The following is a 19,280-nucleotide window of genomic DNA, read 5'->3' as shown; positions in this document are numbered from 1 at the left end:
GATTAATTTTTACAATATCTCTATTATATTAATTTATGATATTTTTGACACATTTTTAGTTAAAGGTTTTTTACCCATTAGAGTGGAGATGCTCTAAGAGAGAGAAAAAATATGTGAGAGCAAGTAATTGAAATAAAATACAATAAATTCTACCCATTTTTTAATTAATTCAAAAAATATAAAGTAAAACTAATTTTATTAATATGTTTTTAAGTTTAAAAAACATAAAATGCTTGTTTTGCTTTTTACCAAAAGAATATCACATATTTATAGTAAAAGTTTTGTGACTGAAACATTATATTTGTTCTTTCTATTTAACTTACTTTCATTTTTTCTAAAATAATCATGAGCATGAGTTTAAAATAATACCGTCTTCGTCACCCAGTACACAACCCAAAAGATAAAGATAGCGGATGCGGGTTATCTAAGATAAAAAAATAAATAAAAAGTACATATTTTTTTAATTTTGTTTACCTATATTTAATATAGGTGAATGAAAAGGATAGTCTGACTTTTGGACGGTGGGAAGGAGCAGTATCTACCAAACAAATACGCATAGAGAAATAGAGAAATCGAGAAATGAATACAGATACAGTATAAAAAATACAGATTCCATTACATCTATCTTAAAAGTTAAAAACAGCTCACGCAAGCAAAGCAGCCATGTTCAGACCCCAGCTAATCCCTTCACATACGTATTCTCCTAGTTTTAAATATTCTCCTGTGCACACCAACTGTTTGACAATATTCCCCACTGAAACACAACCTCCATTTCAAAAACAAACACAACCCCACATGCTATCATGTCACTGTTTGGCGGCCTAGAATGTGTTTTTGCAGTTGGTTGTGTTCGTTGGCTCTGGAAACGCTGCACTTATGTTGGAGCTTACGACAGTGCCACTTGGCCTAAAGCTGAAGTTGATGACTTCTCAGCCGTGCCACGTTTTTGCAAAACAATTTTAGCCATCTATGAAGATGATATTCGGAGCCCCAAGCTCCGGCCCGCTAGTGAGTATGGCTTAAACCCTGATTGTGTTATTATGAGAGCTAATTATAAACATACTTTAGGCCAATGCCCACCTTATCTTATTTATGTTGATCATGATCATCGAGAAATTGTGCTTGCGATACGGGGTCTTAATTTAGCTAAACAGACTGATTATAAGGTTTTGCTTGATAATCGGCTTGGGAAACAAATGTTTGATGGAGGGTATGTGCATTTCGGGTTGTTGAAGTCGGCGATTTGGTTGTTGAATCAAGAATCGGAGAGGCTGAAGAATTTGTGGATTGAGAATGGGGAAGAGTATGATATGGTTTTTGTGGGGCATTCTTTAGGTTCTGGTATAGCTGCATTGATGACTATTATTGCGGTCAATCATAGGGATCATCTTGGGGGGATTCCAAGGAATAAGATTAAGTGTTACTCGCTTGCCCCAGCTCGGAGTATGTCGCTTAATTTGGCTGTTAAGTATGCAGATGTTATACATTCTGTTGTATTGCAGGTGATTTGTTTTGATCTCTATTGTAAATGCTGTGGTTGTCACTTGTCGGTGCGAGTGTGATTTTGTTTGCCTTAACTTAAAAATTTAATTTGTAGAGTTTTTTTAGTTGATATTTAACTTATCACGTATTAAGAATTACAAAAAATGGATTTGGAGCCACATTCAAAATGGATAATATCGATTTTTATTAAAATTTATTACTGACAGATAACTGAAATAAGTACCTATTTCCTACTTATGATTCAAGATTCAACTAATAAATCAATTTTTAAGTCGCTTCTATTTTTCAGTGCTAACACGAAGGGGACTAAAATTAAACTAATTTTGACTAATAAGCCAATTTTGCATTTAAGCAACTAGCCTATACTGGCCTAGCCTGATAGTGTCTTTTCATATTTTTCTTATATCTCAAAAAAAAGGAGAAAAAGCTTTGCCATTTCTTCATTTTGAGTTTACTAGAATAAAGTTCTATGAGCGTCAATTTTGGTCATGTATTGCTTATGCTCGACCCTTTGTGAACCAGCCATAAGGGGTTGTCTTTTTTTCTTTTTTTGAGATATAATCGGGTTGCTTAAAACTTGACTGATTTACTAAACCGGTCAATTCGGAAATCACGCGGGTGAGTGACTAAAATAATCATTCTGTTCTATGAAATGGTTTGTCGTTTCACTAGGCAAGATATGATTTTGTCTATAGTATATTTGTAAAATCTTGATATGTATGAGTGTTAGATAGCTGACTTTGTTATTTATACTTTGTTAAATTTATCTCTGTATTAAATTTTTGCTTTGGCGAGAAATATGTCAATTTAGTATATTCTTGTTCACAGGATGATTTCTTACCACGAACACCAACTCCATTGGAAGATATATTTGGATCAATATTTTGGTGAGTTTGATTTCTTCATATTTGCTTTACCCTCTTATATATCACTATTTTAGCTCTTGAAATTTATAAAAGTGGTTTATTACAATGACAGCTTGCCATGCCTATTATTTCTGATTTGCTTAAGGGACACTTTTATACCTGAACATACAAAACTCAGTGATCCTAGAAGGCTCTATGCTCCTGGGCGAATGTATCATATTGTAGAGAGAAAATTTTGCAGGTGAGCTTTCTTGAAATTGCCCTATTTTCATTGAAAGTTGAATCTCACATTGAAAAGTTGTAGGTGACCTTAATCATTATTGTTAAGTGCTTTATTTAACCTTGTAGGGTAAGGCACAATTATTTCACTAAAACTTTAAGTATGACACTTTTACCGTGTAGTGTACGAGTATAGACTAGTAACAATTTTATCAGATCATATTTAGAAGGCATACAAACTTTAAAAATTCTAACTAGTCAATATAAAGTATTCATATGATCTTTAGCTTCTAGGTACCAAAAAAGCCAAAAAGGTACTCTACAAACATTGACAGTTTACACTTAATGGGGTTGTAGTTTCTTACTTCAAGATTTAGGATACCATTACAATATATGCTGTCAAATATGTGGTTTTTTTTATTCATATATTATAAATGGGTCAGGTTTATTTTATTTTATATAATTGATAATTTATTTTACGTCGAATTCAAGTTCAACCTTGGATAAAGTTATATCGGAGTGACCTTAGTGCAGACTTCAAAGTGATGCGGACAAATTTTTTTTTTAAAAAAAAGAGCCAGAAAGGGCAGAACTTCCGTTAGGGTAGAATGAAACAAAAGTAGCTTTCCCTTCGGGACATCTAATATAATTGGAATGGTACAGAGAAGATTAGCATGGCCCTGCGCAATGATGACATGCCCCAATCGAGAAATGGTTCAAATTCTAAAATTTTACTAAAAAAAGTAGGCTCACGAATGACAAGATTTACTGCTTCGTATTAGCATCTTTCTGGCTATCAGACTGACTTCTGTATGCTTTACTTCTCTGGAAGGTCATAAGCATGAAACTAATATTGATACCTCAACTTGACACTGAATTCTTCACAGATGTGGGAGGTTTCCTCCAGAGGTAAGAACTGCAATCCCAGTTGAAGGAAGATTTGAGCATATCGTTTTGTCATGCAATACGACGAAAGATCATGGAATTATTTGGATAGAACGAGAGGCGACAAAAGCTTTGGAAGTAAGTCAGAAGCAGTTCTTTTGCATTAACTTGTCATCTATCTATATAAAAATCCTGTAATTGTAGTAACTTCTCATAAATGTTTCGAGATATAAATGAGTAGATAATGTAAATTGATAGAAACTAAAGTCCACGAAAGTTTAACACAATATATACGGGTAGCAATGAGATGGAAACGCATTTTCTTTCAGTCTTTCACCTCCCCTTCTTTCAAGTATCAAATTCTGGTAATGAGTCAGCACAATGTCTTCCGCCAAGGGAAAATATTATGTTCTATTTCTGTTACTGGAGGTTTTTAGTTAAACAGAGATATTTTGGTTCAGGAGTGAATTATGATGATAATTATTACAATAATTAGTAGTTGAATATAAATATGTTACAACTTACAAGTGCTTAGCAAAAAAAGTGTTACGAGTAGCTGAAGAACATTCTAGTAAATTCTACTTAGCCAGTCCTGTTGTGTTGTCGTTTTTAGGCACCTTGAGTTCTGCAACTCATTTATGTAACCTGAGCGATGAAGATAAAATGTAGAGGATAACTAGGATGCTTGTATTAGACTGCAAAAACTCTGAAGTATAAAAACTGATGGAGAATTGGATTTTTAGCAAAGATTTAAAGAGCTTAGTGCTGATTAATTGAATTGAATATAGGATAGATAATTATGTGAGTCTAGAGAGTTAGGAGTACTACCAAATGGAGAGAGTAAAGATTTTGTCATCGCATAAACTTCTGGGATATGATTTTCCAGTCATTTAAGGCTTAGTTGACAGAGTCGTGGTCCTCACAGGGAAATCTAATCGGTTATGACTAACGTTCTACGCTAACATATGATAGAGATCCAGTATTACCTCTGCAAATTTCGTGTTCAAGACAAGTACTATATATGTTTGAGCTAAAATAGAACATTGATTAAATTCATGTTCTCAGTTAGCCAGGATTTCCTTGGTCGTATAAGTTACAGAATTAGTCTGCAGATTCTTTTACTTGTGGTGGTGTATTTGCATAAAAAGAGGATGAGTATTATATAAAAGATGAACAGATATTCATAGCTACCTCATGACTATTAGCTTTAAATATAATATTCAAAACTGTTATAGTGACTTGAGTGATCTTACAGGTGATGAGTGAGAGCAGCTCTGAGACCACAACTACTGCCCCAAAGCCACAGAAAATTCAAAGGTTACGCACGTTTGAAAAAGAACATAGAGATGCGTTGGAGAGAGCAGCTAGTTTGAACATACCTCATGCCGTGGGCAGCACAGACGAGGAACCAACCATACACAAAAAAGATGGATCTTCATCGGGAGACGAAGCTGCAGAAATTTCTCAAAATGTGACCGAGGACACTCAGAAAACTAAACCGGAATCTGCCGGAGGAAGAGTGAACTGGAATGAAGTGGTTGGGATGCTTTTTGACAGAGATGAATCCGGAAAGCTGCTGCTGAAACAAGATACACTTACTCGTATATGACGGATCAGCAAATCTGACCGCCGAAGGCATCATTTTTCTTTAATTTCTATATTCTTCTCGAGTGCATCGAAATTTACATGTGTCAAGAGTCTATTCTTTGGGGTTGTAGTACATGTACGTGCCTTTTCTTGTTTGCCTAAACCTGTATATTTGATTTCACTTTTTCTTGTAAGCGTTAATGAGTGTCAAGAGTCATGGTTGGGTTCCCATTAACGTCCATCGCCATGAGGGGGATTGTAAATTAGACTTTCAAAATTATCTAAATTGTGAAGATGTTATAGGTGAACATGTGATGTATGAGATTCCTTTGGCATTGCGTTGTAGCATTCAGCAGCTTCGTAGGAAGCATTTGATTTGAGAAAGTGAAATTAGTAACATCTCCTGGGTTGGTTTTCTTCCATGTAGGGCCATAATTAAGTGAAGAATATCAATTCCCCTTATGAGTTATCTTCCTCATTGCTCTGTTTCATAAGATATACGATACCGAATAACAGGGATTTCCTGGCTTACGCAACTCTATTTGCATCTGTTTCTGATCTTAACCACCTAAAGGCATCGTAAACAAGCGTCTAGGTCGAAAAACATAAAGCTACGCTTGTTGCAAGTCATCTATGCTAAACTATAATAATCCAACAGAGCTATAATTTGTAGTTAACTCTATTTTTGGTTATTCCTTTCGATCACGACCGTCAGATCTCTTAACCAAATGATCATAACCGTTAGATTCGAATACTAAAAAAAATACACCAAACCAACCAAACTTACAGGAAATAAAATACACTAACCAAGTTTACAGGTTCGAACCCGCCAACATTAAACATTTAATTATTATTTATAAATAAGATTAATGATTCAAATCTCATCAACCATATACTATTTTATACTATACTATTTGATTTAACTTAAAATTATACACAATCAAATTATAATTATATTGTTATTAATTTACGTATTTAATTATTTATATTAGAATTTCAATAAAATCATATAAAATAAAAATAAAAATAAAAAAATCTAAATATTAACGGAACTCGTACATCGCACGAGTTTTAAGCTAGTAACATGTAATGAAAGGCCCTTTGGAAATTTAGTTATTAACCAAGAGTAATGTTGTCTTAAACTAAAATTTGAGTCATAATGAACAAATAAATGATCCAATAATATATATCTTAAAATATTGGGACATTCAATATATGCCTCATTTTTTAGGCATGCATGTCCTATATCATATATTTCAATAAAAAAATTACTTTCCTCCGGTTTTACACAACTATCTGCTCTCATCATGCGATGCACAATTTTTTTTTAATATTATATTATATATAAATTGATTTGCAACTTTAAGTTGCGGATTTTTTTATTCAAATATTTTTTATAATGTGATTTGCTAATAATTATAATTATACGTATACATATATTTGTAAAAAGATCTAACAATTCATATTAAATTGACAGCACGTGAACAATAACTATCAAAAATTTGGATAAATTCCCCCATTATGGATATTATATAATAAAGATATAAATTGATTTTTTCTATTTAGGAGTATTTAAATTTAAAAAAGAATATTAAATTGAAATATATAGTATTATTTTTATTTCAATGTGTGTTTACGAAATATAATTATTTTTAATTTAAATGATAGTTTTAATCTCGGTTCAATAATATAAAAAAATCACATTTAGTTTATTTTATTTTTTTATATTGAGACCCATGATACTATACTCATCAAATACAACTAATTATATTTAGTTAGATTTTAATTTTGTGTAAAGCCATATATATATATATATATATACTTCTTTAACTCGGATGAATATTATATATTATTTGTTTTAACATAGAAACAAAAGCAATTTGTGAGAACATATACTCATTCGTAAAGTTATAAGTCATATTTATAAAAAAAAAGGAATCTCGTGTATTACATTAACTAAAGTACTGTGTAAACCCAAATATTTAATATTTGGGTTGACTACCAAATTTTTAATATTTCGGCGTGCATTGACGATTGTTTTATTTTTTATTTAACATTTTTTTTAAATTTTGAAATAGTTTTAAAAAATCAAATTAAAGTTCAAACAAACAAACAAAATTAACGAGTTTCGTTCGATTTTATTTCGACTTTATCTTAAATTTTATAAATCGAATTTTTAGGATTTTACAGCTCACGCCAAACTCACGAAATAATGTTTAATTCAATGATGGTTTAATAATTTTGTACAAAAAATAATATCGTGAATTTGAAGACAAAAAAAATTATGAATTTTATATTATTATTTTACTCAATTAAGAATACCTACTTCTTTTTGGTTTAAATCATTGAAAGGGCGGGAATTTTTATTGAATTTAGAATATCTACTTATCATTATTTATAGAATATTTCTTTATTTTAAATTCAACGGTTATAATCAATTTGTTTGAAAATCTAAGAGTCTGTATTAAATTAGTTGTACATGAACCATAAATCCATAAAAGATCCCTCTTATACATATATTATATAATAAGAATATAAATATTATATTCATAGTAATGCACAAATATAAGACAAGTTGTTGGAATTGATTTAAAAATATTGTCCTAAATCATTAGGTAAAACATTGTTGAACTTGTTATTAGTATTTTACAACCATTGCAAAGTATTTTAAATATATGGTGAAATTTGATTATTTTTTTTAAAATAATATGTTGAACTTTTAATCAAAAAGAAATTTTATCTATATTCAGGTCCAAGGATATTGTTGATTTTAACACAACAGAAAATTCTACCTCTTGTTAAAAAAGGGCATTCTAACCTTGATTCACATTAACGCATTTCAATAAAAAAACAAATTCTTTAATGCTCAATCTTATTTACCTACTAATTTTAAGAAATAAACAAAATTCTTCAATCAAGACGATATTTAAGGTTTTACTGAGATCAAATGACCAAGACAGCCAAAATTGTGGACAGAACCAAATGCTGGAGGATTAGAAAAGAAGACGACCTATATATCATAGCCATCTTACATAAAAGGGTTTTTTACTGTCATGTCCTATTTCAAAAACTGATTTATGAATATATCCCATTTATAATTATATGTACAAATATATTTCATTTTCAAATTTTTGTATAATTTTAGATTAACTATGGTTAACTTCACAATTTTCAATGACATATATAACCTTGGGTTAGCAGTGTGTCTAAGTTATATTTTTATATGGTTTATTTTTTGTTGGTGAAAGAGAAGAAATCTATGTTTTTAGCATACTTAACTTGGTGTTTTTCACCTATCCACGTCTTATCAACATTATTCACTACCAAAAAAATGTTAAAACAAATAACTACATTAACAAATGTAGTACATAAAATTAGAAGACAAAAATTTTGTAGAAAGAAAGTCACCAGATAAGACTATATAAAATAATTTGTATTGGTCAATACAATCTAATCTTTCATCAAAGTTATTCCGTGGACTATAAACATAAAGTTTTTTGTTTACAATGGTCATCAAATCAATTGAAAATGTTAAACAATATAAAAATTTATGTTTCACTAAAAGAGAATAAGAATGAATAAATTAAAAAAAAATATTATCTTCTAGGATGAGAAAGATGGAATATATTAGTATCTTTTTCTCCAAAATTGGAAGTGATTTCATGTGATTCCTTAAATTCTAACTTCCCTAAACAAATATTTATTTTTATAATTTAAAAATATTAATATGAGTTAAATGTGAGTTAAAAACTAACCATGGGACATATTTAAAATTATTGAAAGAAAAGGGATATAATGATAAGTGACTCTTTAATTTAGGATATATTATACAAATTCCTTACATAAAATCTAAAAGTGAATGAAGAGCAATTAAACAATATCGTACAGGATATTCCAGCAGAGAAACTCTGTAGCCAATCTAGATGGTGTATTTTCTTTACACTTTCCAATGTTATCCATGATATAATATTACCGGAGACAATAACACTATTAAACTTCAAAAACAAGGTAGTCAAATATCCATATCAAAGACAATTTGCATATGTATCCATCCAGAATATTCAAAAAGAACAATCAAACACGGTACTGAAATAAAAGATCCATCCTTAAACTTTTTGTACACAGCCTAATATTGCTACTTCAAACCGACTTTGTAGCTTAAGTTTGCATTGCTTCTGCATGGTAGCTCTCCAGTTCTTTGTCAAGCTGATCAGCAGACTTGTCCACATTTTTTTTACCCCCACGTCCACCACCACGACCACCCCTGCTACTTGTATTGCCACGACCTCGGCTACCACGACCAATCATACCTCCCCTGCCAGTGGTATTCCCCCGACCACCACCACCACGACCATTCATCATGCCACCCCTGCCATTAGCTATTACACCTCTACGGCTTCGTTGACTGCAGAGTAAGATCACATGATCAACAGGAGATCTAAAAACAAACGAGTTTCAGGATCTTGATTATATATACACATGTTCAAAGATGGTATGAGAAGTCATTATATAATTTATACAATGCTTACAATACGTATGCATAGAATATTTACAACTTAACTAATTAAGCCACATAGTACCGACACACTATTATGTAAAAATATAAACTTGTCCAGGATATACTTGTCTCCGGTAGCATGCACCAATGAATAATCATTGCCATGTTTCATGCAGCATAAATCCTGACTATATTTATGGCAGAAAAAATAAATTTGGCTTCAACAGTAATTTTGGACTATAACCACCTTATTTATCAAAGGAACAATACGAGAACTAGTCACAATTTGAAAACCCACCTCTAAAAACAAATCAGCCAGCTTATAAATAACAAAACAGTCCTTAACATAAAAGCAATAGAAAAAAAGAATTTTCAGGTACTACTTGTTACTTCTAAGATACTTACGCATTATTACGACCAAAAGAATTGAAGCCCCTTCCACGAATCATTCCAGGCCTGCAAACATTAAAAAAAAAAAAGAATTAGCAAAGAATGAAAACTTGCAACTACAATAGGACAAACCTAAGAAAAGAACAATTATGAACTTCGATGGTCACATCCTTAAAAGTATACAATAGCAGAGGTTTCAACATTTACCCTTCCCTTCCCTATTGTGTGTGTGCGTGTCTTGAGGAGATCTATCCAAGAAATAAGCAACAAATAAGAGCTAAACATGTGAACTTTCATATTTAGACTAAAATCATTACTGTTTCAATATGCATAAAAGAACACTAAACAATAGGATCCAACTTCATAAAATGTGGCGCCCAAGCACTCAATTTAAAGAACGCAATAAATAGTTACTGAAGGCAAGAGACAACAAATACAGAGTAACAGATTGAGACGGAATACATACTTCATCACAACAGTCCTCTTCCCATTCACAACGCCGACAACATTACCACGAGCCAAAACCGGGAAATCTGAACTAGCTCCAGTTATTTCAATCTTCATAGGCTTTCCGTCCAACTGAACATTGTTATACTTCTTCAAGGCTTGAAATGCATCACTTCTACGGGTAAACACCACTTCAGCTGAACCCTGTAACGAATTAATTTGATTCAAGTTAAGAACAGAAAACCTTAAAAGAAGTAGATGTTGCATAGACAACATTTCTCACACTTACAGAAAAGACAATCTAATAAAGAACATTAAAGATCTGTACCAAAAACAATACCAAACAGATGTTTTAAAGAGTGAATACTTACACTTGGTCGGCCATTTTTGTCATAATGAATGGCATATCGCTTCAGCTCCCCGATCTCAGAGAAAAGTTCCTGAACCGCAAAAGTCCATTAGCCTCCATCAAAAAGCCACTTCACAAAAATATAGATAATGCTAAGAGGATGGTTCAGGCTGTACCCTTATATCTTGATTTGAAACTCCACTATCCAAGTTGGAAACAAACAATTTTGCTTCACTATCAATGGCTGGTAAACCAACAGAACGCAGGCTGTCTTCGAGCAAGTCCCGCTGCCATGGCAAACCCCTGGCTCTACGACTTGACTGATGCAACCATACCAAAAAATTCCCATAAAGGAAAAGTATAAATCAGCAAATTAACAAAAAAATTAGATAACCCGCCATTCTTCAAGAGTATGTACATCAGAAATAAAGAAATATCCAGAGAAAACGAACTGTTCAAACCATCACATAATCTAATATCGAGCTACATATAAGGATTGTGGATGCGAGTTGATGATTCGACCAACAGGACATAAACTGGTACTACGCTATATGAGAAAGCTCCAGAACTGAAGCCCCGAAAAGGAATGTTCTTTGCAAAACACCAGAAAGTAAGAAATTGACTGAATAATTCCCCCAGAAGATATTGCATGCTATCAATAGGTTGCATCATAAAGAACCGTCAGTAGCAAATCAGCAATCACATATTTAAAGTGATCAGATTTATTTAGAGTAGGCATGTTCAAGAAAAAATCAAGTCCCCTATTTTAGCAGATATTTAATCTGTGGCAGCTAAAATTTCTATATATTAGAGAAGCTCCCTTGTATAATCTGCTAGAAAGCAGCAGTGTGGCTTAGTGAGACCACATCAGAGCCTGAATGCAACCGACATGAACAAGATACCGTGAATATCATGGTACCAGTGCATTGCAGTGCAACAGTGATTTGTAGCCGAACCAAATAAGCAACTTCACCACCGGGAACAATATCATGTCAGTGATCCTCGTATGTCACAGTTTTCTAATGAATATCTTGTGTTTGGATTTTAATATCTTATCATATTCTCAAGGGAATGCAAAATAGATCCACAGTTTCGGAGCTTGCCTTGGCAATGTTAAAAGCCGATGGGGCAGCTGTAGTATTCACCCTCAAGAAACGACCACCTCTATTAGGCTTTCCATTCATTCTTCCACCATTTAATGAGCCACCTCCGCGGCCTCGTTGGGCCCTGCCTTGTCCTCTACCTTTCGCAGCAGTACGTCTGCTTTTGATCATATCATCTAGTGACACATCCAAAGAAGCCATTTGAATAAAAAGGGAAAGCTACCTCTTCAAATCAAAACAAAACCTGCTAAAACGAAAAAAAAACATAAATCCCTATCCGTACACATGAAAAGAAAAGGCTGATATAACATACACAAAAAATGAACCAAATTTAATCACATGCCATAAAAAATGACAGGCAAGCTAAATAATTAGAAACTAAAACCTTATATATACATACTTAGCAATCAAACATCATATATGAAATATGCAACCCGTAGAATATCATCTAAACTGAAAATTTAAAAGACATACAAACAAACTTGAACACACAGCTAAAAACAATATCTTATGATGTTAATGCTATAATATAAAGTCATATGTCATCACCACGTGTAATACATATGATAATCAAACACAAGCTGCTAACATAGTTTAAGATCCATACAATACGTTTATATCGCAAATTAAACAAAGATCTCGCCTTTATTAAATTATGTTCCAATCTGGGGAAAAATACAATTCAACGCATCAATTAAAAGGTACAATAACATGATATGCATATACAAACCGAACAATCAATCATATTAATACAGTTACTTTATTCAATCAAATGATCTACATATGAATAGAGCAAGAGAGAGAGGGAGAGGGAGAGAGAGGGAGAGAGAGAGGGAGAGAGAGGGAGAGAGAGAGAGAGAGAGAGAGAGAGAGAGAGAGAGAGACGGTACCTTGAAAGCAAGGCGAATCTGAAAGAGATCTGTGAGATGTTTGAACGGAAGAGATATAGAGATTGGATCTGAGATGGAGGCGGTAGAGACGATTAGTTTTTGAGAGAGAAAAAGAGGAGGAGATTGTATAGAAACAGGGGACTTTTTTTTCCTAGGGTTTGAAATACATAGGGCTGCTGCAAGGAGCAATAGATATAGGATAGATGTGTTTGTTACAAAAGGGTAATCGGGTTGTGTAGACGCGTATTTGCCCCACTTTACGCGGTATCACCTATGGGCCTTCAGGGGCATATGGGCCTTCAGGGGCAAATGGAATTGGGCCCCCAGAAACCCATGTCTCAACCATTTTAGAGATTTATTGCTTTGTCTGCTTATTTTATTTTGTATTTCTTATTTTGGTTTACTCTGTATCTTTTAATAAATATTTACAAAAAGACGAGTTAAACACACACTCGCACGCGCCTTTTCTTTGATTCGGGTCGAATAAATCCTCGATATCCTAAGCGCGGCTATAACAATAGTTGTTTAGCTAATGCATGTTTGGGTAGGTCAATTTGAACTTAAACAGGTTTAAATGCCTATTGAAGTAACGTTTGTTTTTTGCAACTTCTTCGATCAAGCTTAATGCTAAAATTAAAATATCAAATACTAATTCTATTTTGCAATTAGTTATTTTCATATTTAGTGAAATTTAATCTCTTTCTTCTAAATTTCATTTAAAACAAATCAACATACATTTCATAGCAAAAAATGATTAAAAAACTAAATTATTACAAAAAAATATGTTCAAAATTTCGAAGAACATGATGTAATGGGTAATGGAGTAGTCAATTAAGCATTCCATCCTATTGTTTAAATTATAATTTTGGTAGATAAAACAGAATGGATAAAAAAATGGAAATTTTAATAGTTCTATATTTCAAATAACATATACTCCATCCATCCCCCTCAATTATTTAGATTAGAGGACGGCGTCTTGGCATTCACTTTAATACTCTTATTAAATGTAGTTACATAATTTTTTAAAATTTTTTTTATTATGAATAAAAATATAATATTTAAACTTTTATAAAAAAAAATTAAAAATAAATTACATAGATATACTTTATAGTTACCTTAAAATACGTGTCGAGCATGTGAAAAAAACGATAAAGAAATGAGAGGGAAGTAGTAGGGGAAGTCTATAGTTGTAGCATATTTGTACCATTAACTTGAAATGATTTGATTTAATACATCCTAAAGTGTAACCAACAAAATTCATCTTCGTGCATTTCACTAGCCAACAATACAAATCTCCTTGCCAAAAACACACACACAGAGTTTGGAAATTAGTCACTAGATCACCAAAAGTGGTACAAACATTAAACAGAAAGCCCATAAACTAAACTATGGATCTAAACATACTAACCAAACTAGACAAACCCAACCCAACAACACACCCAATTGGGCCTACCCATCAAACCCTAACCTAATTAGCCTCCACACCCTCCTTCCTTGGCACCTGCCCCTCCACAATCTTCCTGGGCCTACCTCTGGGCTTTCCAGTGCTCTTACCTTCATCATCACTCTTAACCTTCTTAGCCACCTGTTCAGTATGTCCATCATTTTCCTTTCTAACCCTTCCTCTGGGCTTTCCAGGCCCATCATGAGCAACACCATCTTCAGCTTTGGGCTTTGGTGGACGGCCACGACCACGCTTGACTGGCACATCTGGGCCAGGCTTCATGTAGTTATTCTTCACTAAAACAAGCTCACCTTTTTGCTTCATGGTGTTGAGATGTTGAGTTAGCAAGTTGGCGTGGCCTGCTGGGAGATCACCGTACGTTGCTTCCATGTATTTTGAAATTGATGCTTTGCTTAAACCCTCGTTGTCTTTCAGTGCATCCATAGCTGCCATTATCATCTGTAAACACAAAAAAAAAAACAAAAAAAATTAGTACAGCCAACACTTGTTAGTAAAGTGGTATCACCCTCTCTCGCTCTCTTTACGGGATGTCGAGGGTTCGAACCTTGTCGAGGATAAGGAGAGTGTGTGATTCTGTGTAACTATAAAATTTAGAGGGGGTACCTGCGGGTAAGGAGGGAGTGAAGGGGGCTTGCTAACTTCTTCAGTTGCCATGGAGTTTGGAGGGTGTGTGTGAAAAGAGAGTAGAGAGATGGGTGAAAGTAAAAAGAAAGAGGAAGAGGGTTGATTTAAAGAAGAAATAAACAAAAGGGGAGATCAACGGTGGGGGATGTAGTTTGTGAAGTGATGAGTTAGATTAAATACGTGGGGAGGAGAGGTGGCAACACCAGGACGCTCGTGGCCCGTGGAGATGTGTAATAATATAGATAAAGTTACATGATTATCCCTGCTATTTTGATCTTATGGACTGCTTTGACCTTCTTGGGAATCTCAAAAAATAAGGGGATTATGGAGTTTTAACTTGGTTTTTATCGAGTTCAAATTTATATCGTACATAAGGGGGTTACAACTAGTTAAAATATTCTCGAAAAAACTGTGAGTTATTTAAATCTATCTATAATATATTAGTAGTTTAAAACGGTGAGATGCATGGATCATTTTTAATATTACATAATTTTTTTAAAAAAATTATTTGACAATTGAGAAAAGTGTTCTTTCTCTACGAAATTATAAGTGAGAAATCTTAAATTTGATCATTTAAATTTTTTAAATTATATAATTTCATGATAAATATATTAATATGTTCATGATTGTTTAATTAAAAATATTTAAAAAAGACAAGAATAATACTTAATGAATGAATTAGTTTTATTGATATTCTTATATGTCTTTACAAAAAAAAAATTTAATTAAAAGTTAAGTTTTAGTTTGAATCAATTATATATGAATTATTTTTAGTTTGATATTAACTTCATTTTATCGTGAATCAATAGTTTATTTTATTGTGTTTTAACCTAAGACTAATTACACCGATAAATTCAATTAATTATTTTTAGTTTCATTTTAATTTTTTAAGTGGGGTTCAACATGTCAAAATTATTTTAACCCGGATAAATAATATATATAATTTTGTTTTAGCTATTCGAATAAGATTTTGATAAATTAATTGTTGTTAGTATAGATATAAATATTTATAATATCTATATAATAATTAAATTACTTGTTATAATAAATATTGTTACAAAAATTAATTAAAAAAATTAAATGAGTAGAATAAGTTGACTTCACTATTAAATAAAATAATATAGGCATTAATATGAATTAGAAATTAAATTTATAGAAGACTTGACTTTAATATCAAATATAATAATACAAAGTTTAATATAAATTAGAATTTGGAATAGTAGAGAAAGTTGACTTCAATATCAATTAGAATTAGCATGACCGGCCGACCAACCAAACTTTTAATATTTCGTCTATTATATAATAGTATGGATAGAAAAATAAATTGATATATAGATAATAAGTATATATTAAAAAAATTGTTTACAATGTGTCTAGAAAAAATGTTGTTTTAGCTAGAGAAAATGAAAAGGCTTTAATATAAATTAGAATTTGGAATAACATAGAAAGTTGACTTCAATATCAATTAGAATTAGCATGACTGGCCGACCAACCAAACTTTTAATGTTTCGTCTATTATATAATAGTATTGATAGAAAAATAAATTGATATATAGATAATAAGTATATATTAAAAAAATTGTTTACAATGTGTCTAGAAAAAGTGTTGTTTTAGTTGGAGAAAATAAAAAGACAACGTGTTATACTTAAACAAAGGTATATATTAAAAAGAATTGTCTAAAATATTTATAGAGAAATGGTTATTTTAGTTGGTGAAAATAAAAAAAGACAATGTATTTTACTTAAAAAAAGTATTTGGTTCTATATCAATTAATGTTAATTAAGTAAACTATCGATTTTTTTAGGAACAGATAATTATGTAATTAAAAAAAGGGTTGTACCAACCAAAAAATTAATGTTTCGTATATTATATATTTACTAGCCTAAAATCCGTGCGATGCACAACTTATTTTTAATATTACATAATTTTTTTGAATTTAATTTGAAAAAAAATTAAGTTATGAAACTTATTTATTTGAAATTTTAATAATAAGATTTGATAATAATTCTTATTTTATTTTAGCTTGATTCTTCAAATCCAACTAACTATTTGTAATTTTTTTATTTCTTTATTTAAAATTAGATCAATAATATAATCTTGTTTAGCCCGACCGGTAGTTTGATAACATTATATCTAGATTAATTTCATATATTATTTTATTTTAACGAAAACCATTAGACATATTATAATTCTGTAATGGATATTTATATATTTGTGAAAGTGTTTTATTCTAAATATTACAATTATTACGGTGACCATATCGACTACCAACCAAACTTTAATTGTTTCGTTTTTAATATAATAGTACATATATATATATAGAGAGAGAATAAAGTTCTATGGAGTACACCTTTTAATTGGAGTCCTCGGAGTCCATCTATGTTCTGCAAAAAAAAATATCTTCTAAAACGTGTTATCTTGCAAAACATGTTTCACAAATATCATTATTTCAATAAAATCATACAAATCTAATATATTTACAAGTACAATATGTATGTTGTGCAACATGAACATTTATATTTTGCAAACTAAGCATGTTTTGTAGAATAATATATTTTGCAACATTCTACTTGTAAAATCTATGCAATCTGCAAAATTTTCAATAAATTGGTGATATTTGTAGTATATCATTCGAAAAATAATACGTTTTGTATCAATTTAATTTATATTTTACTTGCAGAACATATATGGACTCCAAGGACTCCAATGAAATAGGGGACTCCATATAACCTAACTTATATATATTTATATATATATATAAGTATTTTAGAAATAGAGATATTTTAGAAAAAGAGGTATTATTATACCGATAATGTAGCATCCCTAAATCCGGGGTCAGGATTGGGTGTCACTAAACAACTTTAAATAATATAAACATGTATATTAAAACAAATATACAAATAACCCCTCATTAATCCGGATCGCTTACATGTTATGGTATGAAACAAGAATTTAACCTTCTAAAATTACAATATCTAAAATACAATTCCATTACATCTTTACTAATTTCCTCGTATTGATCACTCTGGAATCTCTTCACTTTTGCAGTCTATTGAAAACTATTAACTTTTGCCCTTATTTGATACTGAAAGAAAAAGGATTTCACAAAGCAAGAGTGAGACAAAAATGTCCAACAAGTATCATAAATGGTTTCTAGGTATTAGATCAAAGAAACTTCTGGAAACGATTTTTGTTGAATGATTTCAAAACATCTTTATTTATTTAAAACAGTTGAGCGAATAAAACATCGGCCCTCGTTGGCCTTTAATCATAAATCACATTTTTCTGTAAAAGAACAGTGAACGTTTCACTGATTCATCTCTTTGAATCAAATCTTTGTTTGATTTTGTAATCATAAACTTTTCAAGAAGGAATGTCGTTAATGGCGATCAACAATAAATTAGACTGGACACTGGAAACCAACATATGCATTATGACTTGTTGATCAGTCAGGATATAGTGCGGATCTATACCCAACTGCATAGACCCACCAACATATGGGGTACCCAGGCAACTATGACCTAATAATCAAGGGACCAATCAATTCTAGCCCTTAGGGTCCAGCTTATTCATGGCCCTCATCGTAACCATTCAGTCCGTGGAGTATTTTGATGTCAACTCATTTTGATTTCAAAACATCCCAATTCAGGGTTCGCAAATAACCCAAAAGAATGGGTATTTGCTCAAGAGATCAATCGATAATTAAGGAACAAAATCAAAAGGCACTTGCATCAATAAGAGTAATTACAGCGAAATATAAAAACATTTAACTATTCTGAACTTAGAATAAGAACGAAGAAATATTTGCAGTATTTTAGAAGAAAGGTTAGGAATACTTGCCTCAATTGATCCGCTTTTTAATCTTCAATTGTTATTCTATACTTTCATCTATTTTGTATCTACTCGTTCCATTACCATACATAATCAGGCTTTACTTTCACCATCCATGTATGGCTTTGAATGCCTCGCACTATGTATCTATCATAAAAGATACCACTCAATTAACTGACAATATATAATTGTCTAGTCTATACGTTTATCCTTATCGTCTACCCGCCCGATAATAACAGATAAGGATCATCTTTGAATCATATAAAGTTTAATAGACACGTGGACTCATAGTTCACATAACACATAAACACATAAGGCACGTATCACATATTTCACATAACATATAACTCAGTTCGTCAAAACATTTGACTCAGTATGTTCAAAACTGAAATCGAGTCGAAATACAATTTTACAATAATCACGCGACTCAAAAATGTTTACAAAATTTAGCGACCTTTCGAAATGAAAGATTTTATGTCTCGAAAGTATTTTTAATGAAAGAAGAATATTTTTCTGAGTCTAGACGCGTTCGTTTCATATTAAACGGACGAACGGTCTATTTATTATGAATAAAACAAGAATAATTCAATTAATAATGATATTAATTGAATTTTTAAATAATT

The 19,280-nt window shown here is 31.5% G+C and overlaps 3 protein-coding genes and 1 non-coding gene across 4 annotated transcripts; 2 read left to right on the top strand and 2 right to left on the bottom strand.

The window, feature by feature from the left end:
• The first annotated feature begins 554 nt into the window (after positions 1–554).
• On the top strand, positions 555–5,408 carry LOC141721432 (uncharacterized). The gene is made up of 5 exons (XM_074524358.1): positions 555–1,502; positions 2,332–2,390; positions 2,482–2,610; positions 3,476–3,611; positions 4,729–5,408. The coding sequence occupies exons 1-5, from the start codon at positions 804–806 to the stop codon at positions 5,080–5,082; spliced, it is 1,377 nt and encodes a 458-aa protein (XP_074380459.1). The 5' UTR covers positions 555–803; the 3' UTR covers positions 5,083–5,408.
• Positions 3,214–3,314, top strand: LOC141722953 (U6 spliceosomal RNA). The gene has a single exon (XR_012575951.1). It is a non-coding gene; the product is annotated as a U6 spliceosomal RNA (small nuclear RNA).
• A 3,648-nt stretch (positions 5,409–9,056) lies between the features above and the next one.
• On the bottom strand, positions 9,057–12,941 carry LOC141721431 (THO complex subunit 4D). Its single transcript, XM_074524357.1, has 7 exons — positions 12,738–12,941; positions 11,848–12,091; positions 10,921–11,064; positions 10,767–10,835; positions 10,415–10,599; positions 9,964–10,014; positions 9,057–9,465 (listed from the first exon to the last, which is right to left on the bottom strand). Exons 2-7 carry the CDS (start codon positions 12,046–12,048, stop codon positions 9,219–9,221), a joined length of 897 nt encoding a protein of 298 aa, XP_074380458.1. The 5' UTR covers positions 12,049–12,091; positions 12,738–12,941; the 3' UTR covers positions 9,057–9,218.
• Positions 12,942–13,979: 1,038 nt separating this feature from the next.
• LOC141717264 (HMG-Y-related protein A-like) lies at positions 13,980–15,025 on the bottom strand. The gene is made up of 2 exons (XM_074519357.1): positions 14,806–15,025; positions 13,980–14,640 (listed from the first exon to the last, which is right to left on the bottom strand). Exons 1-2 carry the CDS (start codon positions 14,854–14,856, stop codon positions 14,206–14,208), a joined length of 486 nt encoding a protein of 161 aa, XP_074375458.1. The 5' UTR covers positions 14,857–15,025; the 3' UTR covers positions 13,980–14,205.
• Between the last annotated feature and the right edge of the window lie 4,255 nt (positions 15,026–19,280).

The sequence above is a fragment of the Apium graveolens genome, chromosome 4 (genome assembly GCF_009905375.1).
Source record: "Apium graveolens cultivar Ventura chromosome 4, ASM990537v1, whole genome shotgun sequence".
Classification (NCBI taxonomy): Eukaryota; Viridiplantae; Streptophyta; class Magnoliopsida; order Apiales; family Apiaceae; genus Apium; species Apium graveolens.
Note: the sequence above shows the minus strand (reverse complement) of the source record. Positions and strands in the feature narration are given on the sequence as shown.

Coding starts and splice junctions, on each gene's coding strand:
- LOC141721432 (XM_074524358.1), top strand. CDS start 804: ATGTCACTGTTTGGCGGCCTAGAATGTGTTTTTGCAGTTGGTTGTGTT. Junction 2,391..2,481: donor ATATTTGGATCAATATTTTG/GTGAGTTTGATT, acceptor TTACAATGACAG/CTTGCCATGCCTATTATTTC. Junction 2,611..3,475: donor GTAGAGAGAAAATTTTGCAG/GTGAGCTTTCTT, acceptor AATTCTTCACAG/ATGTGGGAGGTTTCCTCCAG.
- LOC141721431 (XM_074524357.1), bottom strand. CDS start 12,048: ATGGCTTCTTTGGATGTGTCACTAGATGATATGATCAAAAGCAGACGT. Junction 11,065..11,847: donor CGGCTTTTAACATTGCCAAG/GCAAGCTCCGAA, acceptor TGGTTGCATCAG/TCAAGTCGTAGAGCCAGGGG. Junction 10,836..10,920: donor TTTCAAATCAAGATATAAGG/GTACAGCCTGAA, acceptor TTTGCGGTTCAG/GAACTTTTCTCTGAGATCGG.
- LOC141717264 (XM_074519357.1), bottom strand. CDS start 14,856: ATGGCAACTGAAGAAGTTAGCAAGCCCCCTTCACTCCCTCCTTACCCG. Junction 14,641..14,805: donor CACTCCCTCCTTACCCGCAG/GTACCCCCTCTA, acceptor TTGTGTTTACAG/ATGATAATGGCAGCTATGGA.